The sequence below is a fragment of the Terrapene carolina genome, unplaced genomic scaffold (assembly GCF_002925995.2).
Source record: "Terrapene carolina triunguis isolate 2854851 unplaced genomic scaffold, T_m_triunguis-2.0 Scaffold25, whole genome shotgun sequence".
Taxonomy (NCBI): Eukaryota; Metazoa; Chordata; order Testudines; family Emydidae; genus Terrapene; species Terrapene triunguis.
Window position 1 is genome coordinate 2,057,843 of NW_020664376.1, and position 25,241 is coordinate 2,083,083.

Genomic DNA, 25,241 nt, shown 5'->3' on the forward strand with positions numbered 1-25,241 from the left:
AGACTATGAATCTTCAGGGCAGGGACCTATAGGTTTAAACAGTGCCTACACAATGGGAACCCAATCTTAACTGGGTATTATGATAATATAAATAATACATAAAATAAAAGAACAGCAATTATGTAGCTTTTTCCTGACAATTGAGTTAACAAAATTATAATTGACAAATCACTGACAAAAAGAACAGGAGTACTTGTGGCACCTTAGAGACTAACTCCTGTTCTTTTTGCAGATACAGACTAACACGGCTGCTACTCTGAAAAAAATCACTGACTGTTGCTATCATGCACTGGACTACACATATGTGAATTGGGCTACACAAAGATAATGTGATTGTTGTCCCATCAATCTTGCAGTCCAAGGGCCAGATCCTGATCGCATTGACTTTACAAGACTCCTTATATGTACTGTATAGCAGAAATTGTCTCCAAATCAGATACAGATAACATAGTCCAGACATATGAGGCACACTGGTGGCATAGAGGGTCTTGTCTCTAAGTAGTCAATTTCAGTTTCCTTAAACCAGGGGTCAGATTGCGCTGGGGAGAAGTTAGTGGTATTTTTCAAAGCTCTATCCACAAAATAAATTCCACCCACTTGTCACCAAAATGAGACAGTGCTCACAGATTGTGCAGATGTTCACAACACAATTGTGCAGCTCTTTGAGCTCCACTAGGCTCCTGGAGCCTGGTTCCCTTGATGCAGCTTGCTCAACATGCACGTAGGCTCTGCTAGGCTCCCTGGGCTTGGTTTCCTATTGACTGTGAAAAATAAGTGGTGGCATCTCCCACCCACTTGGGGCACCAAAATGGAGTGACACAGAAATAGATGTGAAGATGAGAAAGGGAGACTATACAGGGGCAGAGAGGAGAGAAGATTTAGAGGAACAGGTGTGGGGGAAGAGTAGGAGGAAAATACAGTAGAGATGAATCGGTTGCAATAACTTTAAACTGAGTTGACAGGGTTCTTCATATATTTATTATCAGTTTATACATTAACATTTTTCCCTCTGGTTTATTGCTTATTTTTCACTGTTCTATTTTAACCTGATAAACCTTTTAACCAAGTCAATGGTCACATGATGGGAACCTTATATTCACTATTAGGTAAAGATTCAAAATCAAAAATAATTTGAAGATACTATTGGTACAAAAAGTTTAGTCTAGAACATAAACTGTATATAAATAGCACATTCAATCTCTTTTGTTCCTACACTATCCAAAAATAAAAACAACCGAATTCATTTAATCCTACTTATTTAATACAATCTGCATTTGTCAATTATCTGAACATTTCATTAAACTGGTTTCAAATCTAAATTATCTTAAGATAGATGTAGGTTTGATTTACTTGCTTCTCAATCAAAATGTTAATTTAAAAATTCAGAAGCATTCATTTTAATTAACTATAACATAATTATTTACAATAAATTACTCTAAGTTACTGTCTCTCTCTCTCTCTCTTTCACACAAACAGTATTCCATTAAAAAATTTCAGTCCAGCAGTGGTCATTACCAGATGTTTCAGGGAAAGGTGCAAGAAACTACTGCAGGCAGTAATGTTAAATCTACCCACAGGAAAAGTTTCTAACTTCCATTAAATAGAGGTTGTCTTATGGCCTGAAGCTCAATTGTATCTATCCCTTCCAAAACTTTTTTATAACTACTTCTCAAATAAAATCATATAATACAATTTTTCACAACTTCAGATATACCTAAGTTTTGTTACTATGGTTTGCTGCTCTCCGTATGCCAGACAAAACAGAATCTGTAAATATTGTTTATACATACAAGATTAGGACTAAATAACCTTTACACTATGGTCCCTCACATCTTAGGGCTGGTCTACACTGGGGGAGGGATCAATCTAAGATATGCAACTTCAGGTACGCGAATAGCGTAGCTGAAGTCGAAGTATCTTAGGTCGAATTACCTGGGGTCCACATGGCGCGGGATCGACGGCCGCGGCTCCCCCGTCGACTGCGCTACCGCCGCTCGCTCTGGAGGAGTTCCGGAGTCGACGGTGAGCACGTTCGGGGATCGATATATCGCGTCTTAACGAGACGCGATATATCGATCCCGGATAAATCGATTGCTACCCGCCGATACGGCGGGTAGTGAAGACGTACCCTAAGTGTATGTCTACACTGCAATAAAAAGTCAGCTGACTCAGGCTCACAGGGCTATAAAACTGCAGTGTACAGCCTCAGGCTCGGAGACCCTGCAACAGAGGGAGTTTGAGACATCAATTAAAGTGCCACCATTAAAAAGAAGTTATGAACATGATGTGAAGAGAAATACAATCAGTCTGTCAAAACCATTACTCCTGAAAAAATTGTAAAAAGAAAGCCGCCTTCTTTTTTTTTTTTTTTATAAACAAGCACAATTTTGTGGGTGGCAGATATTTAAGTTTTAAAGTTAAAGTTAAAAAAAATGTAGCTCTATCCTGTCTGTGTGAGTCTTTGGCAGACAGGAGTGGAATGTTACTACTACTAACAAATGTAAGCAATAGGACATGACAGGCCATGTATCATACTGGAATACTGCTACACTTCTGGTGTGTTGGACATGAGGTCAAAGGCAGTGGCGATATCCCATCCCAACACACACAGAGCCTGGAATGTCTGTATTGTGATTATACAATGTTTTTAAAATATAATGGCTACTCCCATCCATGTATTGTTCATGGACATAGAACCTAGGGTTGCCAATTTTCTAATCACACAAAACCGAACACTCTTGCCCCACCCCCTGCCCCACCCCGAGGCCCAGCCCCTGCCCTGCCCCTTCTTCAAGGCCTCACCCCTCACTCACTCCATCCCCCCTCCCTCCATCACTCACTCTCCCCCACCCCCACTCATTTTCACCGGGATTGGGGAGGGGGTTGGGGTGTGGAAGGGGGTGAAGGCTCCAGCTGGGGATGTGGGCTCTGGGGTGGGGCCAGAGATGAGGGGCTTGGGATGCAGGATGGGGCTCCGAACTGGGGCAGGAGTTTGGGGTACGGGAGGGGGTTTGGGGTGCTGGCTCCGGCCGGGCGGCGCTTACTCCAGGTGGCTCCCAGAAGTGGCTGGCATATTCGACTCCTAGGCGGAGGGGCCAGGGGACTCTGTGAGCCACCTCCCCCCACTGCTCCCATTGGCTGCAGTTTTCGGCCATTGGGAGCTGTGGAGCCAGTGCTCGGGGCAGGGTCAGCACATGGAGCCCCAGTGGCCACCTCTGCGGCTAGGACCCAGAAATGCCAGTCGCTTCTGGGAGTCGCAGGGAACTTGCCTTTACCCTGCTCCACCACTGACTGGACTTTTAGCGAACATTTAGTGGTGCTAACCAGAGCTGCCATGGTCCCTTTTCAACAAGTTGTTCCGGTCGGAAACCAGACACCTGGCAACCCTACCTAGGACCTTCACTGTTAGAAACCAGATCCATGGGCCCACAGAAGTTAATGGAAAGACTCACACTAACGTCAGTGAGCTTTGATTCAGGCCCCCAAAGCACAGGCCTGTACAAAGGAAGGTTCTACTATTAGGAGGTTCTACTAGCAGGCTTTTATCCTGTGTATAGACCAGCCACTAAAAGAGGACATCACACCCTTAGCCAACAGGCTACATTTAAAAAAAAATGAATAAAATCTATCATGTCACTAAAGGAGATTTATAATTAAAATAACCAAAAATAAACTGAAAATGAAAACAAAATATAAATCCTACTCCTTTAAGCAGCCTGAATTTAACTTCCCCCCCCAGGTTTCCTTGCTTCTCTGGAAGATAATGGCCTTATCTATATCCTCCACCTCCCTGCAGTGTCATCTGCACTCATTCTTTCCTTCCTTCGTTCCTTCCCTCTCCTCCACTTCATCTCCATCACCACCAGATGATGAGTTTCCCTTGTAGATGAAAGTGTACTTTTAAAAAAAGAACTTGCCTTTAATATTTAAAAAGCTGAATCAAAAGTTGCATAGTACTTCTCGTTACGCTTTTAAAAATAGACTCTTAATAGGAAAATCCAGACTATCCAAGAGTGAAGTGCCCCTTGGAGGCATTTGAAATGGTGGGCAGCTTCTAATCACAATTCTGGGAAATGATGCAAACATGGTTTCCCTGGATAGCACAGACAACACTTTAGCAGAGAGCAAGATCATTTAGCACTGCAACTCTGGTGTGGCCCCATTCTGTCTGTTACATACAAAGTTAAATTGCAACATGGCAGGGTAACTTCTGACTCATCTTTTTAAAATGGCAAATAACACTTAGCTTTAGGCCTCTCAGCTGTGAAGAACAGCAGGGATAGCCACAGAAGGAGTGGATGTGGTGGAAATGCTTACTATCTTCTTGGAAAGCAAGTTGGGAAGGAAGAGAACTTCCTTGTGCTTATAAAAACTATTAACTAGAGGTGACTGAGGCATCTGCACAAAAGTAGAAACAAAGAAGCTTCCAGCCAATTCTGTACTTTACACATATTACAGAACTCAAGATCTTTAGCAAAATAAATTACAGCCAATTTTTTTTCCTCCTTTGTGTGCGCTAGTCCCTCTAATCTGATTGGAAGTTGTACATGGGTATCATAGGGCAGAGTCTGGGCTGATTGAATAAAAGCAAGAAAGTGCAGCCAGGGTATTCTGGAATTAATCTGAATACCTGAGCAAAATGTACCCTTACACTGTATATTTCCTATCTTTTATAACTCTATTTGGTTTCATATTGTGTGTTTCATGATGTTTTAACATTCTATATTTAAGGTATGCCACTGGCGTAGCCATCTGGCATACGGCTAGGCACATCTTTTGTTTGCTTGGTTGTTTAGAATTTGTACATATCTAAAGTAATAAGCAATTGTCCCTGCTTATCATCAATTTTCTATTTTCCCTGTTTATGTAATACCTGGCCTTGCTGACCATAGCATGGCACATTGGCTAGCTGGACATACCCTTGAAAAACACAGACCGTTTCCTCTAGGATGTGCTGGGTTGGTTGAGGTAGTAACTGGTTCTCATTCCCAGCACTGGGGAGAGATTCAGCCATGCTGTTCACTTCAGGGGAGAAAGGGCAGTCGGGATTCTGTAACTTCTCTTCCCCAGACCCACAGCTGTGCAACACCAGCACAAAGTTTCCCCTAAATGTTTCTCCAATTCTAGCTCGGCAATGAGAAGACAGGAAGGGTGTTGACAATCAGTGAGTTGTAGAATTCAAGGGCCGTGGAAGATTCCAACCAATGCTTATGTGATAACAGTAAGTCTTTCATTCAGTGTTAGGCAATGAAACAAAAATGCTGGATCACAATGACAGCACAGAAACACACACACATACTCTTGATACCTGCTCATACCACTGAACCATTAACATTACGGATTCTGGAAACTCACTTACCCTGGCATTGATGGATTATCTGGAAAAATAATGTACTGACCTCTTTTAGCTGTAAAAAATAGCATCTCTGATTTAACAGACTAGGTTTTTTTCTTTTTTTAATTTCTCAACTACAAGCCTGACAAGCACATCAGCATAATGATAAACATGACCTTTACTTCTTGCTTTTCAGCATTTAACAAAAGCATATTTACTTCAACTCTAAAGCAGACATCACCGCAGAGACTAGGATAACACCTGCCTTCATGCAGCAGGAGTTTAATCAAATATAAAATATTCCTTTTCTCGGTCAATGTATCCCCTAACAATGGATAACTAGACATGCGTTAGTTGTAGGGCATTGCACTGCACTATAAAATTATGCAAATTCATATGCAATACTGTCCCAAATAGCTTTAATTGATCATGTGGAAGCGACACTCAGTGTAGTCTTCATATATATATATTGTGAAAAATGAAGGAAACCACTTGAGTTTTGCAGACTTGAAGAAGTTACTGGAAAGGTGAATATTGTTTCTCAATCAGTTACAAATGAGCTATGTGGTCAAGGCTTAAATCTGAAACATCATAGTCAGATTCATTGGTGATGGAAAAGACTTATATTAGATTCCGTCCCTCTGCCAATGAAGAGCTGTTCCCTGCAGAATATTTTCTAGTGCTTCATCCAGTCTAGTTCTTTGATGACTCGAGTGACTACTGTGTTTAGAGAGAGACTGATGATTTTGAAGAAGCACTGCCTTGAGAACTTTGAAAAACATTCTGTGGAGCAACCATTCTGCTTTACAAATATTTTATTTTGTCATAATTCACCCCCACCTGCTATTCAAATCCTAGTCTTGGGAGATCCTTCAAAAATCTCTCCATGGAAAGATGACTTTATTCATTTCAAAACATTTCCCAAAAGTCTGACATCCATGTTTTATAAAGCTGGGAACTAACTTCTAAACTAATGCTAGTGATTTTACATTGGCACAGAAAGCATTTCCTGAGAATCACCTAATACCATCAGTGTGCAGGTACTTAAAGAAAATCTCTCTCACTCTGGATGGTTTTAGATAAAACAAAAATATGCATAAATTATCTGCTGAGGATAACTTTAGAACAATAATTTAAGAACTATTTGGATACCCTGCATAAAAGCATTCAGTCTATGAAAAATAATCTCCCTTCAGTACTGCAACACTCATTTATATGAAATCAGCAGCATCAGATCAGGATTTACAGTACATAGTAAAGCAGAGAAAAGAGTGGTTTCTCCTTCAGAGGTGTTGATTTTACCCCCATCTTTAGGGTTGGAGAATGTAAGTGAGATTATTTATATTAGTAGCTAAAAATCCATGTCCAGGGCCATCCCTAGGAGGGTGCGGGGCCTGGGACAGATCAGCCTCCCCACCAGTCTCCTCGCCATCCATCCACCCAGCCTCCGCTCGCCTCCTCAAACCCCTGCCCCCACCGACCACCACTCTCCTCCTCACTGTCCGCCCACCCACCTGCCACTCACCTCCTCACCCATCTGCCGCTCGCCTCCCCGTTCACCTCCTCACCCCACTCGCCCGCCCACCTCCTGCCTCACCTGAATATCAAGACAAATAGCATCCCAATCGTACAACAGTCGGGACACGCGACAAAGGGCTAAATATCAGGACAGTCCTGATTTTATGGAAACGTGGGGCCCCCCAAAGCACAGGGCCCGGGGCGGTCACCCCGATTCATTCTACCCAAGGGACAGCTCTGCCCATGTCACACAGGTGTGGCAGCTGGGCCAAGTAAATCCACCATCTGTGCAGTGTCCATTCTACAACCAATGAAACTGTTGCATTAAATTAGCTGACGAGTATGGGTGGTGATTGGTTGAGTTACCTCTGATATCACAATGTTCTAGGCCTCTTGGCATAAAGTCACAATGGCTGAGAATTTAAAAATTGGACAGTAACAAACCACAAATCCCAGTGATGATTGCACCTGGTGATATTACAAACAAAAAGAGTTCTCAGCTGTGCTTGTAGCGGTTTCTATTGCTTCACACTGACTCAACAGATGTTCTAGGCTTCAGAGGGACACAGTGACAATCCTGGAATCTTATTATATAGAGTCTGCGGCTCCTCTGATAAAAGGACAATAATTGCAATACCTATATCAACAAGTGGCAAACTAGCACAGAAATCATCCCATTATAAGATGCATTTGATTTAGTACACATATGCAGTAAGTGTCGTGTTTCGACATTTGTCTATATGACAAAACTCTCAAGATATTTCACAGTTCAACACAGAGAAACCACAGAACAAGAGAGGGCCAATGCTGTAATAGCTGAAGAACAGCAAGTTAGGAATTAGGTGCATGAGAAACTTTATATAACTTTGAGTAAGAGTTTGAGTAGTGCTTGCCCACACTACTCAAAATCTCACTGGCTACCACTATCACTGTCTCCTATTGAAATAACATGAAGATGGAAAAATACTTATTAGGTCATCATGTCCTATTTCCTACCTTCTTGATTGCCCTGTCCTCCCTAAATTTAATTAACTCAATCAAGAGGACTTCTACACATCCCATTGGACACTACCTTACACTCTAAAAGACCTAAGCCAAGATTCACCCCGAGGACTGCATCTACTTGTACTGCATAGATCCTGACAGTGGATCCTGCTGGCAAGAACTCCATGGTGTAGGGTAGAAGGCCGCAGCACAAGAAACTGATCATAACCTCTGTTGGGAGCTACAGAAGGCCTGTACATCCCCAAAAGTGAGTAGTGTTGGCCAGGAATGGGGTAGGGCTGGGACAGCAAAGGAATGCAGGGATTCAATTCATCCCCCCAGTGGCTTCCTTCAGCATGTCACCTGTGAACCCTCACCCCAGATAATTTTTAAAGTTACCCTCTTAAGAGAAAAACCAAGAGAGGGGTCCTATGGACATAACACTGCCTGGAAGCTCTCAGGATGAACTCCCCACCTCCAGGATACATGGGAACATGGAGGTCTAATGTATCTATGCCAGACTGCATGAAACTAGCCCCTTAATGGTCTTGAAAGACCCCCAGATATTCACCCCTAATTCTCCTCTGCTTTCAAATTGTCTTTGCTATTCTCCAGCTCAAATTCTCCTTTTGCCACTTCCTTTCCAACATGTGAAATAAACTAGAAATTATTGGCATGTATACACTGATAAATACATCACTTTTCAAGTATTATGCTAATGATAAGATTGCTACAGAAACTTTTATGTGACTGCTTTATGAGGAAAAGTATAGTTCAAGATACCTTGAAAACCTATAAAAGAACAGGCAGTGTGCATAAGAGCATGATGGCACAAACAACAATATAGTGACCAGTACCTGTCACTGACAAAAAGTTTTTCTGGAAATCATTAGTGTTCAAAATGATGCTGTCAAGATGTTATTAGATATTGACTTTGCTGGAAGATAATATTTAGGAAGGATGACTGAGAATGTGTTATGGTCAATGTGACAAAAATCTTATTTTGCTTTACTGCACTCCTAGCTGTTCACTGATTGATTTTGTAAGTCTTATTAAATTACTTTAAATTGGTCATGACTTATCTCATCGAAAGCTTTGAATCTGATTCTTAACATAGTCCTTAACAACAGTGGTCACCCAGATAATCTCTACATTTAGTATAGACATTTATAACTAAGCTAGTCTTTCTGATACTTGATGCTTGGAATGACACACTTCCACCCATATTTGACACAACTAACATGTTTAAATATAAGTTACTTAAAGTATTTATCCACTTATATTCCTACTAACAATAAAAAGGAAGTACTGAACAATTATGGTTACTAATGATCCCTTGACATTTTTAAAGAGTAAAGTGAGTTAACCCAGGTTTTCATGCTAAATTCCAATGAAGGGTAATTGCATCCTGCCTACTCTTTTTATTTTAACAACAATGTACTTTTAACTTCTATGGGTTATTGTTATTCAGTGTTGTGACTGTTTTGTTAAATAGTTTTCATATTTTACACAGAAGTGGCTGCATTTCATGGATAGGAGAAAACATACACACACATCCTAAATATGGAGATCATACCCATCCCATAAATTAGAAAGACGTTATAAATACATTTATCATTCACTGGTGCAATTTATCACATACTTATGACCTTTCCACTAATTTGTCTCCCAGAGACTGAATCTCACATTCCAAACCTCTGAGTATCTCCAAAGAGCCACTGTTTTTCAAAAAAACAGCCTTCCACAGATGCATTTATCCACACTATCAAATGCAGAATGTACCCCAAAAATACATCTGATTGAGACCCTGGACAGGCAAGATCCAGTCCCCGGAGACGTGGACATCTCTTCTGCATATAAAATGTCACTTTGGGGAGCAAATTCCTGGCTAGTGTAAGAGATTTTTGCTCACTTACACAAGCAGACAATTTGGTCCTAATGTCTATTATTTTGCAAATCTACAAGACTACAAATGGGAACTTCATACTACTGAAAAGGGGAGATTCCTGGGTTCCCAGTGGAGTCTAGCACTCACTCTGGCCCTTCTGGAGGCAGCCAAGCTATCCGACTGTACATTGATGGCATTTTTGTGTGTGAAAAAGCCATTTGAGGTCCTACTGGGAGATGGTTTGCATGTATTCATTTTATTTTCTCTCTCTCTCTGCATCCTGTGCATTTACACTAATGGTAAATGGTAACATCTAAACATGTAGAGGGATACAAGAAATTGTCCCAACTTTTTTTTAATTCTCTAAAAAAAATCCTAAAATAGATTTCTGTATCATATTATAAAGTGTACATGATGGTGTGGTGGGGTATAAAGTTTTACTGGCATCAGAGTCCTATATTCATGGTTTTGCCACTCATGAGTAATCCAAGCCTTCCAAATTCACATCAACAAAGCCTTTATGCAACTCCACCATGTATTCCATATATACAGATTATATTATTTACAATCACTTTTTAAACTCATGTAAAGAATCCTCAGAAACTTCTACATAATCACCAATAACGTCTCAGCTTTATTAATTATTCAGAAGTATCTATGAATTTCTTCAGAAAATATTTTTACCTGTAGGTAGCACTCTGCAATCCACACTACATTAATTAGTTGCATATGCCACATGATATTATTATTTCTGTTTTTTTTTATCATTAGATAAACTTACCTAATTAAGTAAAACCGTACAAAATGTGAATTAAATATTTTACAAGCAAATATGTACCTTGAAAAGTACTTCCGGTGATTTTTTTGGCAAATATTCAGACACATACAAGTTTAAATGTGTAGAGAGGATGATCACAAGACAGTCAGAAATATGATCAAATCAAAATTAATTTTCAATTTGAACAAATATTTATAGTAAATTTTCCCCTGCTATTCACCCAGATATATAATCCACTGTTTTATGCCTTAATCCTCCATTTCACTATATTCGGGCATACCAATGTACTTGTGCAGAAGTCCACTGGGAAGTATTTAGGCCCCAATCCTGCAAATACTCATGCACATTCTTAGCTTTACTACCACTATCTATTGACTTCACTGAGGGCTGGCCTACACTAGAAAGTTGGGTCAATCCAGGTACATCACTCAGGGGTGTAAAAAAAAAAATCACACTCATGAGAGAAGAAGTTAAGCCAAACCAAGCCCTGGTGTAGACAGCACTAGGACAACAGAAGAATTCATCCATCAACCTAGCTACTGCTTCTTGGGGAGGTGGATTTACTACAGTAATGGAAGAACTCCTTCAGTCACTGTAGTTAAGCGTCTACACTGAATCACGATAGCGGCACGGCTTCAGCTGATACATTTTTAGTGTAGACGTACCCTGGGATTACTCATAGAAATAAAATTAAGCACATTTGTAAATGGTTGCAGGATCTGGGGCTTTGTGTGGATTTTATCCCAACTTTGAATTATTTTGTAATGTGCTTTTAAATGTAATTGTTCATGTACTAAGATACATGAATTATATACAGCATGAAAGGTAAAACAAAAACTATTTTTAACAACTAACTCACAGCAATTAATCCTATTTATTCTTTTAAAGCAGAGTATGATCCCAAGCTCGCTCTTTCATTTTCACATAATTTAATTGGCAAATGAATTTGCTAATCCAATCAAGAACACTTCACAATTAAAAAAAAGCAATTAGTTCAGTTTCCACAAACCCAACAATGTTTTTCAAAAGTATTGGTCATAATTAGAAGACAAGAAAAGCTTTACACATGCTAAACTCCATGAAAAATTACACCTAATGTAGACAAATCCTATTTCAAGTTGGAAAAGGAAAAATTCTTCAAACTGAACTGCTCAAAAATACTAAATTGTTCTGCATTTTTTTTGCTTAAAAACAAAGCAACAAATGTCATTAATTTGCCTTTTCCTCCTTGTTGTTGCTGTGCCTTACAAAAATGAAACCAAAGAAGCACACTGAAAAGAAAATAAACCACTCCCTACTGCAAAAATTTTCATTGTTTTTGGTGGGGAGGACGTTTAGGGTGGGATTTTCAAAAGTGATGCTGCCACTGAGGTTAATGGTAAAACTGCCACCGACGTCAACTGCAGCAGAATTAGGCAACTGTTGAGTGCTTTTGAAAATCTCTCATTTATTTTTCCAATAGTCACCAGGAACAATTGACACCCTTCCCAGCAATCTCAGCAGAAAACATAATACTTCAAGAAGCACAAAGGCTGAACTACCTTCTCATCTCAGTGAGCTGAAAGTTTCTATGCTTGGTCTCATCCTAAAAGTGAATGCGACTGGAAAATCCAAATGAAGTTAGCTGAATAATTGAATTCCTTAAACATGGTAATAGTGGAAAAATTCTTAAGCACCAAATTCCTTTCTGCTAGCAGCATCTCCCATAATTCTGATCCCCTGCACTCTGAAGCGTCCCGAGAATAGGATTACCAATTTTGGTTGGACATATTCCTGGAGGTTTCATCACATGACATCATCTTTAATTAAAGATTAATCTTTAATTCCTGGAGACTACAGGACAATCCTGGAAGCATGGCAAACCTGCCTGGGAACCAGTACAGTTCTAGATTTTTCCTTCTGGAGCTGCATAGCTGCAGAAAACTATCAAAAGCCACAAGTGAAATGATTGTTTCACTTAGGGTTACCAGGTGTCTGGTTTTCGATTGGAACACCTGGTTGGAAAGGGACCCTGGCAGCTCCGGGCAGCACTGCTGACCAGGCCATTAAAAGTCTGGGTGGCAGCGCTAAGACAGGCTAGTCCCTACCAGTCCTGGGGCACTATGCTGCGCCCCGGAAGCGGCCAGCAGGTCCGGCTCCTAGGCAGGGGGCCACGGGGCTCCATGCTCTGCCCCCACCCTGAGCACTGGCTCCGCACTCCTATTGGCCAGGAACTCCTGGCCCCCCCGCCTAGGACCCAGACCTGCTGGCTGCTTCCGGGGCATGCGCAGCATGGTGCCAGGAGAGGCAGGCAGCCTGCCTTAGCCCCCCTGTGTTGCTGACTGGGAGCCACCCAAGGTAAGCCCATGCCCCAACCCCAAACCCCAACCCCCTCCTGCACACCAAACCCTCATCCTCAGCGCCACGCCAGAGCCCGCACCCCCAGCCCAGAGCCCTCACCCCCCCCGCACCACAACCCCCTGCCTCAACCCGCAGCCCCCTCCCACACTCCAAATCCCTCGCCCACCCCCAGCCTGGAGCCCCCTCCTGCAACCTGAACCCCTCATCCCCATCCCCACCTCAGAGCCCTCACCCCTCCCACACCCCAGCTCCCTGCCCCAGCCCAGAGGCCCATCCCACACCCTGACCCCCTCATTTCTGGCCCCACCCCAGAGCCCACACCCCTAGTTAGAGCCCTCACCCCTCCCACACCACGTGAAAGTGAGTGAGGGTGGGGCAGAGCGAGCCACCAAGGGAGGGGAAATGTAGTAAGCAGGGGGTGGGGCCTCTGGGAAAAGGCAGGGCAGAGGCAGGGCCTCGGGGAAGGTGCAGGGATAGGGTGTTCGGTTTTGTGCGACTAGAAAGTTGGCAACCCTAGTTTCACTGTAAGATTCCTCGGTGAATGTCTCCATCACCAAAACCAGTACAACTGGGTAGTCTGCACTCTTGACAGGCCCAATACTAGAACAGCAGTGGTGTGGCATGACAGACTACGGTGACAGATGTCCCGATTTTATAGGGACAGTCCCGATTTTGGGGTCTTTTTCTTATATAGGCTCCTATTACCCCCCACTCCTCCTGATTTTTCACACTTGCTGTCTGGTCACCCTATGACAGACTGAGTTTGAGGAGCAAGGAACTATTTTGGCAGACAGCACTTTTACAAAGTATTAGTAATAAAAGAGTCTGGGAACGTAGGCTAAATGAACTGGAAGAAACAGGATTGCTGCTCTCTTACAGATAATCAAGTAAGGAGATTTATGTGGCTTTGCACAGCTCAATATTTTACACAAACAATTTTAATGTGTTGTGGAAATAGGATGCACAGGGAGTAGCATTAAGACATCACATTTGTCCTCCTACATGTGAATGACAATCATCACTGAAGGCATCACAGTCTGTATGGGTCACTGCTCTCCAGCAAGGATAAATGGGATATCCTACTGTAACCACTTTTGTTATAAAGTATACCCCTCAGGGATAAATCCTACTAATAAAACAATTTGTTTCTGAAACTATTAGTATAAACTAATATTTTAACAAATTATTGTTACTCCCAGTGAAGCTAAAGAATATTAATTTAGCATTCTAGATGCCATAATGAGGGATAACAATAATAGAGGAAGAACAAAACATGCCAAAAATATAGTGAGTACTTCTATGTTTTTACCCACTTAATTTTACCATGAATTCTAAATTAGGCCCCAGGAGCTCACGCCAGTCCCTCCCTACAGGCTCTCTTCTTCAAATGCAAAATCATTGTTATCCATATAATTACTTAATTGTATAAAGTTATTCTATTTATTCTTCTCACCCAATCTATTCTCCACCATACCAAATTCCCAGTCACCAACTATCTGACTGAAATAAAATTAGTACATTTTGCCACTTTCTTTTTCTATGAAACAGCTTGATCACTCATCTGTGATTTCCTGATTACATCTTTCAGCAATGGTGGTGTTTTGCTACAGGGCCAAACAAAATTGCTCTTAGCTCCAGAAATACTATGCTCATTAGGTTTTCAGATTTTTACCATTCACCTTGTACAGAGGACACCCCTCTGCATTCTGATCTATCTGCTTTCCATCCCATCACATCTGTATGTATATTAACTGTTGTAATGTTTATCCTTGTGGCCATCCACACACCACTCATATAATACTTTGCACAAAACTTTAATATATTTTTTTCTGTTTTCGTCCTATGGTGACATGTGTATGGAAAAATGCAAGCAATTACATCTGGGGCAAATACATACTAAGACTGAGGGTTAAAAGTGTATAGGAAATTAGGCATGAGTTTGAAATGGTAAAGGCTTGCAGAAAAAGCCAGAGTAATTTAGATATTTTAAGCAAAGATATCAGGTCAAGAACAAAGGAAAAATGTAGACACTCTCTCTTTACATCACTGTAGTGAGACTGCACCTGGAATATTATATTAATTCCTGGACTCCATATTACCCAAATGATACTACCAAACTGGAGGAAGTTCAAAGAGAAACAAACTGAAACAAGATAGATTTGCTCAGGAGGAAACATTAAAAAGGAAATAAGTATTGCTTGGCTAAACAATTTCTAAGGGTTGGGTATAATGCAGATGTGCTGAGTTCCCTTCTCATCTTCAGCAGAGTACAACATGCTGAGTCAGTGTCCAAACTCATTCCCCCTATTAATCCCCTTCAGCTAATTAGCTTCATTAATAACTTAAAAAAATAATACAATTGAAACCTCAGCCAAAGCTTCCTTCCTGAACTTGGCTGTTCTATCTTAGCTCCTTCTCTCTTGAGAGATTCTCCCATGCTCATACATCCAAGTTGGATTTAATGAGCCACAGTGACTCAGCAGGAATCATTCAGTATTTACCTGCAGATTTTAGACACCTGTTAACAAGGATGTTTAACAGCAAAGTCCTGCCATCCTGTTAAACGGGCCACAATAACAGTCTACACATCTAGGAAGTGCTTTAGATCCATGGAGAAGTACAGTTATTTAGTATTCTATTCCTAGATTTTTAAGGTCAGATGGGACCATTCTGATACACTGATGTAACTAGGAGTAATGGGATATAATGAAGAATTACCAGGAAAAGCTTCCTACTAGCACTCTAAAATGTCTTCCACGGAATTGGTGAAGTTTGTTCACTAGGGACTATAAATTTAGACTGGATAAAACACTAGAAAACATATCACAGTGCCCAGTTCTGTATTTGCAGGAAAATGAACTATATCTCTAATGGTATGAAAGGTATCTGGAATAGTCTAACATTGAGTCTTACAGATGTGAAGTGTATCATACAGAAAAATCAATCTTCAGCATCAGATCAGTAGATGGTGTAAATCAACCTAGTTCCAACTAAAGTCAATGAAGCTATGGCAATTTATACTAGCTGATGATTTGGCCCACAAACTTGAGCAACCAAACAAAATTCATGGTTAATAGCTTCTGAAAGTATTTATTTTACTTCTGTCTGACAAGCTTCCTTTTGAATAGCACGTGTCGGTATTCATGCATTCCTCCTTCGTGCCACTAACCTGCACTTAAACATTGGGAAGGGGGGGGTTACCAGAGGCTATGATCCTACAGAAATACAAAAAGTGGAGAGCAGAAGCCAGATTCTTAGCTGTGAATTAATTCCTCATCTGTAACAGTCTTGCCATTCCTTCTGAAAATACAGTTCCAATAAAAAACTCTGAGCCAAATTCCACTCTCAGTTACACCAATGCAACTCTGGAGTAACTCCACTGACGTGAATCTGTGTTTACACTTGTGTAAGTGAGAGTAGCATTTTTCCCTCTGAGGACTTGTCTAGATGAACATTTAGTGCACATGTAAATCTACCACGTAGTAGCCTGCTACACAGTCTAGTTCAGGTGGATTGTGCTGCCACACACTAAAAGTTTCCTAGTGCACTTTGTCATACTCCTGTTTCAAAGCCAGGTAGATCAAAGCACACTAGGGAACTTTTAGTGTGTGGCAGCAGGGTCCACACAGACAATTAGTGTGCAGCATGCTAGTGCGAGGTAGATTTATACCCCAGCTTGCAGTGCACTAACTATTCATCTAGACAAGCTCTGAGACACAGCAGCAGCAGCGGCGGCTAGGCTCTGGGTGCATCCTGACAACACCTGTATCTTACCACTCATGGGAAGAGTGATTCAACCTCACCTTGAGGGTTTCTCTTTGAGTTTGAAATGTTATAATTAGTACGGCTGGTCAAAAATTTTGCACCAAAACTGTTTTTCAATGGAAAATTTAGTGTATGGGTAAATTAAATTTCCCATGACAAATGTATGCTTTCCATGGAAAATTTTGACTTTTTGTTGAAAAACGGAACACCTGAAAACTTTTCAGTTTTCAGCTACAAAATTGTCACTTGGAAAAGGTGCCTCATGGAGACTGTAGTTCAGGAGCTTCATGCCCCCATTTTGCTCTATGGGCCAGTATCCCCAGCTGGACTACACCTCCTCTGGATGGTCAGAAATGTACAGCTCTCTCATCAGCATGACCAATGTCTCAACTCTGGTTTCTGCCACATGCAGGCTTGGTAGCTTTCACAGAACCAGCACGAGGGAAAGCAGCAGGGATGGGGAGGTAGAGAAAAAAAACAAAAAACAAAAAAGGACAGAAATTATGGGAAGAAGTTTCCTGTATTCTCTGCTCCAAATATGCAAGTTAAGTGGTAAAAAATAAACCCAGTATGGCATTCTGGCTAAATCAACTGTAATTTAATCTTTAATTGGGCTTGATTTTTAGTCCTTCATCTCCCAATTCCCATCAAACCCTTCCCATCATCACCTTAAAGACTGGAGGAACTTGAAAACATATCAAATGGCAAAATGCAATAAGTGCCAGTTTTAGTCCCTTGAACGCCTTCTGACCACCTTAAATTAAGTACAGAGTAGCTCAAATTGTTAAATACTTCTTTTACCGGTAACTCCTTACATTTTTAGTCACAACAGCCAGACTATGATACTCTTGCTTAGACTGAGGAGAACCTTGCTTCACAAGTAATCCTACTCACTTAAGTGGGACCAATTTATGGAGCAAGTTGCTACTCAGTATGAGCAAGGGTATCAGATAGGGTGACCAGATGTCCCGATTTTATAGGGACAGTCCCGATTTTTGGGTCTTTTTCTTATATAGGCTCCTATTACCCCCCACCCCCTGTCCTGATTTTTCATATTTGCTGTCTGGTCACCCTAGTATCAGACTATGGCCCAGTGATACCAGGGATGTTCATTACAATATACAAATAACAATAGAAACAATAATTCTAAAATATGTTTAACAAACTACTGAAAAATTCATTTTAATATCAGTAGAGGGTTTCAGACAAAATACTAGGGGCAGTCCACTAGGAAATGCCAAGTCTTTGCTTCAACCATGGCCTCCATTGTCCTCCTTCGTCTTGCTCCATTTCTAATGTGCCTTTCTACTTTCTGTATCATCAAAGTAAAAAAAAAACTTTCAACTCCCAGTTTGTGTACTATTCACTGTAATTGAAATAAGAAAGTATATCTATTTTATTCCCCCTTCCCCAGATTTTCTTTTCAGAGGTACTCTATGACCACCAGTTCCAGTGGACCTTCACCCCCCCCCCCCCCCCCAAAAAAGTGGACTAGTACATTTTCCCCTTAACTTCCCTTAAACAACCTCTAACTTGTCATCACATTCTTTAACTCAAACTTTTTCATTCTCTGAACTATATTTTAATACAGATTGTCTCAATGACCTCCTTCCATTCACCATTACCTCCCTCCCTCATTCAAGATGGCATAATATTGTTAATGTAGCTACAGCAATTGGTTACCTGGAAAAGTAAATTAAAAGTATTTGAGCCAGACATCCTCTGCTGATGTAAATCAGCGTTGCTTCAATGACTTCAGAGTTTCTCATTTTTCTCTACACCAACCCCGACTGACACCAGCTTAACGTCTGGCCCTCTATGTATCTTACCTTTATTAATGTAACACAGAAGCTGGAAATACATAAAAGAAACCGCCATCATGTGACCAGCAAATGGTCCACTGACCACAATTTGAGAACCACTAGTCTAACTTCTCAGTCATTTGTGTTTCTCGTAATTAAACGTTTAGAAGTGAATGCAGTGGGACTGATGCTTCATTACACTAGTTTACATTAGTGTAACTTCACTGAATTCAATGGCGTTACACTGGCTTTCTGCCAAATTTTCCAGGCAGTGCCCAAGTACCAAGCTTCCTGTTAGAATTAACAAGCCAAAGTCTTGTATCCAACTGAAGTCAGGTACACTTTCTGAAATCTTATCTTCAGATTCTCTTTTCCTTGAGGAGCTCCACTTCCACCTGAATTGTATCGATCTGACAACTCTGCAGGCCCATGTTTGTGATGCTTGGCTAATCCCAGCAATAAAGACAATTTGTTTTACTGCAGTAGGTCCACGTACTGCTTATCAACTCTCTTCTAACATCTTTAAATGTTAACGGAACCTATTACTTAATGTATTTTATACCAGGCTTCCAGATACATTTATTGAAGGGAAAATTAAACAGAAATTTAAAGTAACAAGTCTAAAAATGTACCTGAAAAACTCCATGAAAGAGAAGCCATAGCCATGCTGTTCTGCAATTCCTGCACAAACAACATTTGCAGATGCGCCAATCAATGTCCCATTACCTGTAATTAAAAAAAAAAAATTAATGCCAGTTTATATTTGTACTTTGCTTCTTATTCTTCCTTTGCTTTGCCATTCAGTTAGTCTAGCTTGAAGACTTTAGATCTGCTAGTTAGAAAAGAAATCAGTTCTCTTGCATGTACCTGAAAGGAAGCCATCTCAACAATAACTCTCAGCCTATAAATAGCTTAATGCTTTCATAGCTAAGCCTCACATCAGCCTCAGATTCCGAGCAAGCAAAGAGAATGGGAATGAAACATAACACCATGTAGTCAAAATGACACCGATGACCTGTATTCAGAGAAACTTTCTGATTATTGGTTTTATAAACAGAGAGGTGCCATCAAGATAAAATGAAGACAGAGGAGGAAGTACAGGAAAGGAAGCACATTTCTTCAACAATATGTTGAACTATTGATTGAGGGTACTAAGAAAATGGATGCATTTCTTCTGTGTGTACATGAGATTGGCAAATTAATCTTACATTTTCATCTCTTTTTTAAATATACATAAAACTTGTGATTTAAAAAAAAACTGAAATAGGGTGCAGACTGGTAGGAACAGATGTTGTTCATAGGTCTCTACTAGGGTGGAATTTCAGTACCAAGAAGGTGCAGTTTATAAACAGTTAACTGCAAATGTCCTGTCTCTTTAAAACCCCTGGATCAGATCATCAGCTTGTGTAAACCAGTATAGCTTCAATAATCAATGGTGGTATACCAATTTATAACTCTCCCCCAAGAGATACCAAAGTATTGTGCTGTATTTTTAAAATGTGTGTACCTTTGAGGGGGAAGTACACACTAGATCTTGTTCCTCTCCAATTCTTTCAAGTAGCTCACCTTCTCCCATTCCATTTCTAATCCCTCCATTTCACATAAAGAAATAAATTATTCAGGTATCCAAACAGTCCAATTCATTATCCAAAGCTTTAGGTTGGGAAGACTTGCTTGAACTTGATAAAAGTTTTGTAGCTGACTCTACCAGTCGTAACTGGTGTCCTTTGCCAATAAATCTGACCTGGAGCATTGCTGGGAAAATTACAGTACTTTCAGCATTCTCTTCTCTAAATGATATTTTGAGCAAAAGGGGCAACCTTCTAAAAGAGGGCTTTTTCCACTTATAGTATCGCAACTCATCTGTTGTGTCCAATGGCACTATGTTAGGAATCCATTGTTCTAAGCATGTATTTTTCCTGTGCTCCCTCTGGCATAAGATCATTCTTACATTTTGATCTAGTTACTCATTGCTGTACCGATATTTTACTGGTCTGACTTTGAGAAAACTAGATCAGAAGGTAATTAATGCTGAGGTTAATTGCTTTGACTTAGTAAGTATTCTGGGTCCTCCAGAGCTCAGCTTATGAAAGAACAGAGCTGGGGAAAGGCAGTCACATGATTTTCCAAATATTCATATGCTGTGTCTGGAGATTGCAGTGACTAAGCCAGCAAACTTTCTACCATGAAGAATTATTTTGTTCACATAGCTTTCCACATCCCAAAGTGCTCAGGAACAACATTACCTATAGTCTAAAACACAATACAATAAAATATCCTCTTCACATTCAAGCAAAACAAAACTGTGGAGTTCAGGTATGGGAAAAGAATGGAGGGGTACGAGTGTGTGAAGGTAAAAAAACATGGGGCCAAGAGGGATTCTACTAAAAATAACCTTGGGGGAAGTTTTATGCTTTTTCTTTTAAAGAAGATAAGAAATGGATTGGAACAATAAATACATTACAATTAATAAAATATTAAGAGATTTAACAACCAAATGACCAAATTATTCAGTATGCCACCTTGGCCTGATTGCCTGCTACGCTACTCCAGTTTTACACCAACAATGGAGTTATAGCAGAATAAGACAAGAATAAAGCAGTGGTAACCCAGGCCTTCATTGACAGGCAATGAGGAACACAGGGTGAACATAATAAGATCACCCTCAAGCCACCAAGCTAGCATGCTGCTGCTGCATTCTGAAGAAGCTCCAAGTGATGGGGATTCACTGCTAAGAGCCTCAGGATCACTATCTAAGTAATTATACAGTCTTAATCATGATACTATCTAAGTACCTCACAAACATTAATGGATTTTATTTTCTCAACAACTGTGCAAGATAGGAAATTTTATAGATGGGGAACTGAGGCACAAACTAGATTAAATGTCTCGTCCAAAGACCTATAGCATGTCTGTGATTAAGCCAGAAACTGAAACCAGGTCTTCTAATTCCAGTCCAGCTTCCTCCTATGTTAGAACCATTCTTCCTACTCTGGGCCCTGCACTGCTGTTGTACATTCATCACGGGGTTATAACAAGGACCCAACCTGTGCAAAATAGTGCAATTAGAAAAAAACACTTTCAAACCTAGCCCAGTGCATAGCTTTAAATTGAAAGAGGATAATCCCAAATCACAATTTGGTGATTCTGCAAAAAAGCAAACTAACTTTCCTTGCACCTAGAAAGTTAATTTTTTTCCACAAGTCTGTATATGCTTCTTCAGCTCCACCATCTTTCATCTCTTTTCATTTAAATTGAATTATTTCCTTGCTACTGCCCCCCTAGATTGTGTTTTTCTATGTTTTAATTATCACATTTTTCCTATGAGTATATTTCCCTTTTTCACTTGGGATTGCTTTTCTTTTATATTAAATTTTATAGTTCCATACTGGTTTTCTTTTCTCTGCTCCTGCACAATGAAGGAACAGCTTTGAAAAACAATAAGTAAACATACCTTTTTTGTTATACCTCCTTTACGATCCCTTAACTTCTCTCCATTTCCAACATTTGCTGCTCTCAGTGACAAAAGATGTGCTCTAGTTCAAAGGAATTATTTCTGAGAAGTCCTGCAGTCTGTGTTATACAAGAGTCAGACTAGATGATCACAATGGTCCTTTCTGGTCTTAGAATTTCCAAATCTCTAATAGTTTCATGGAGAAAAATAAGGTAAGCTGTTCACCCCACTGTTAAGGCCTTGATTCTGCAAAGGAATCCATATGGGGAGGGCCAATTATGCCCACCAGGAGTTCCATTGATGTCACTGGGACTGCCTGGAAGTGCAAGCATGCACCCACATGGATCCTTTCAGAGTATCAGGGCCTAAACTTATAACACCATGGAGTATTCTACTTGTGGCACCAAGACTGATTTGCTGCATTGCCTCTCTCCTCCACAAAGTGACACACATACTACTTCACGGTAGAGAGAAAAGCTAAATGACAGTGCAGCAGGACAAAAAAATTTGGTATCGAACCTTCAGAAGTGTATCCCCAAACCAAGTAGTATCTGTGATTTGAGGGCATCCATCAACTTCTCAGTTAGTTTTCTCACTCCATCTCTGACTCTAAATGCATTAAGAAATATTTATTTAGAGATATGAAACCAAATTTGTATCTTACTGGTAGAAGATGTCACAAGAAGGGCAAGACACAAGAAATAGACCCGAAAGCAAATAGAGAGGAAAGAAATCAGGTGGAAAGCTTAAAGAATTTTTAATTCCGAAACAACTGGAACTAATCACTAGTCTTTTGTCCCCAAACATTTTCACAAGAGATTTCTGCTTTGATTGCAGCATATTTCTTTGCCAAATACCACCACCAAAAGAAGACAACAAAAACAATGCTACTGTAACATGATGAATCTACATCTTCCTTCAGATTAAAGAAACGGTTAACAATATCCTCGTGTCTCACTGTTGTATCTAAGTACTGTAGGGATCACCAAATAGTGGGAGATTTTACATACTGCATAGGAGCTGCAATAATGCCTAAGCATTATGAGGCATTGTAGAAAGAGTTTCTGCCTTTGCAATGAATTTATTTCCCAAAGTGGGGTTAAGTTGGGGGAAATCATCTTAAATATTATCTGAAAGTAGGAAGGTTATTTTCATTTGTTTGGCTTTGGGTTAGTTTGGTTTTTTTGTTGTTCTCTGTGTTTGTGTGGTTTAATTAGATTTTGTCTTACTTGGCTTCAGGAATTAAACTGAAATCAGCAATAAAGACAACCTTTTGTTTCCTCTTCTTTTAATTTCTATCTTTGTAGTAGGCTAGGAATTTGGTAGTGAAAAAACAATTTTGCAACCAAAGAATCATAGAAAATTCAGGATTAGGCTAATGCACATGAAAACTCATACACATGTCCAGTTCATTCAGGTTGATGTTTTAGTAAATAAGGATTAAGTATTTCCCAGAAATTCATAAAATCACTGCATGACTACTAAAGAATAGCAAGTGCTAAGTGGTATAGCACAAACTTTTACTTATTTCTTTTACTTATTTGCTTATTCACGTTATACAAAGACATCATGACAAAGAACAACAACGCAACAGCCACTCGTCTTATGGTTCTCTTGATTTAATGACGTCTATCATAATCTGTTCATAATTAACATGGGGCAATGGTTTTGTAAAAAAAGATTAATTACCATGTGATAAGTATAGTGTTTCTCATTGTCCGGCTATACCAAAAGAAGGATGGGAGACACCTGATATGGATTTAATCAGGCCACAACTTGTTTATTAGTTGTCTAGGACTGCTTGGAAGATAAAAGTGTACATTTCAAGCAACTCCTTGTTCATTCAAATAACTACCCAGGGCTTCCACCAGCCACCCTTCATTTTCCAACCATTTGAGGGTTAAGGTGGTCTGTAAGACGGGGGGTTGGCTCCCTGCCATACCAATCATAGGAGCCCCAACACACACACCCCAATTCCATTCCTTTAGCCAACACCTCCTTTCTAAGTCCTTTACCAGGCCATTGATCTGGTCACTGGATGCCTTCCCTATGGAGTACCTGCACTGGACATCCGCCACAAGGAGGCACCAGCAATTAGCTTGGCTGTGTTTTGCTGCCTGGAGAAAGGACTTCTAACGCCAGGGATTGCACCTTTTAAAACCTTTCACCCATACATTTCCAGGGAATGAGTCAGCATTGCCAAGCTGATCCCCACCCATCTTTTTGCAGCAGTTTCTGACCACCTCCCACCACCCCACCCGTAAAATACTACTACCTTCCTCCGATAAGCCTGGACAACATTCCGCTCCCCCCAAATTCAGGTGCCATGCAGTCATTTAAATGCTCTTTGGGGCAGGCCCTAGAATTGTTTATATATTGCCTATCACAACAAGGCTTTTATTCTTGATTGGGATACTGAAGCGCTAGTGTACTTCAAATAATAATTAATAAACATTACATTTAAAAGGCCCTCTTAACTTTTATGTTAAAAATATTGCCCTAAATTTCCTCCCAAACATTCACAGGGGGTACAGTTCAAAACATACAAAACCTAAAATAAATAGGCCAGAAATTTAGATTTCTGTAAATTCAGGTTACTGTAAAAACATTCAACCTGGGCTTTATCCATAAATCTAAGAGACAAAGGAAGTTTATAAAATAACTGACCTGGAAAAACTCAGACTTCAGTAAAGCAAATACATCAATCATTCTATTGCTCAAAAACCTTTTAGAGATTCTAGCCAAAGGCCAACCATAAACTCATATAATTGAAGTGAATATTGAAGCTAATAGACCCAGCACAATCTGGATTAAGGCTAGGACATGAAATTGAAAACGCTTTAGTGGCACTGATGGATGATCTCCTGCTGTCAATGGATGGTGTGTGGAAATTCATTCTTATCCTCTTGGACCTACCTACAGTAGCTGACATTGTCAAACATGGGATACTAATCTACACCTTGAGAGCAGTGGCAGACAGAATGTGTTAAAATGGCTTAAGACCTTCCTGGAGGGTCACACCCAAAGAATAGTGATGGGAAACTGTACCTCCACCACTAGACCTCTCACTTGTGGAGTCCCACAAAGATCAATTCTCTCACTGGCCTTTTCAACATCTATATGCAACCACTAGTTGATCTGGTTACATGGCATGGATTTAAGTGCCAACAATATGCAGATGACCCACAGCTCTACCTCTCCCTCACCACATATGACTATACCACTAGCACCTAGGGTTACCATATTTGGAGTGTCCAAAAAGAGGACACTCCATGGGGCCCCGCCCCAGCCCCGCCCACGCCCCAACTCCGCCCCCTCCCCCAAAGTCCCCGCCCCAACTCCGCCCCTCCCCTGCTTCCCGCGAACATTTGATTCGC

At 40.5% G+C, this 25,241-nt stretch overlaps 1 protein-coding gene across 1 annotated transcript in view; it reads right to left on the bottom strand.

The window, feature by feature from the left end:
* Positions 1 to 25,241, bottom strand: part of LOC113406293 (P protein-like) — a 346,792-nt gene that overhangs the window by 37,647 nt on the left and 283,904 nt on the right. The window contains exon 24 of the mRNA XM_026650336.1: positions 19,043 to 19,136. Within this exon, the coding sequence (XP_026506121.1) occupies positions 19,043 to 19,136 (94 nt within the window). The remainder of the gene's footprint in view (positions 1 to 19,042; positions 19,137 to 25,241) is intronic.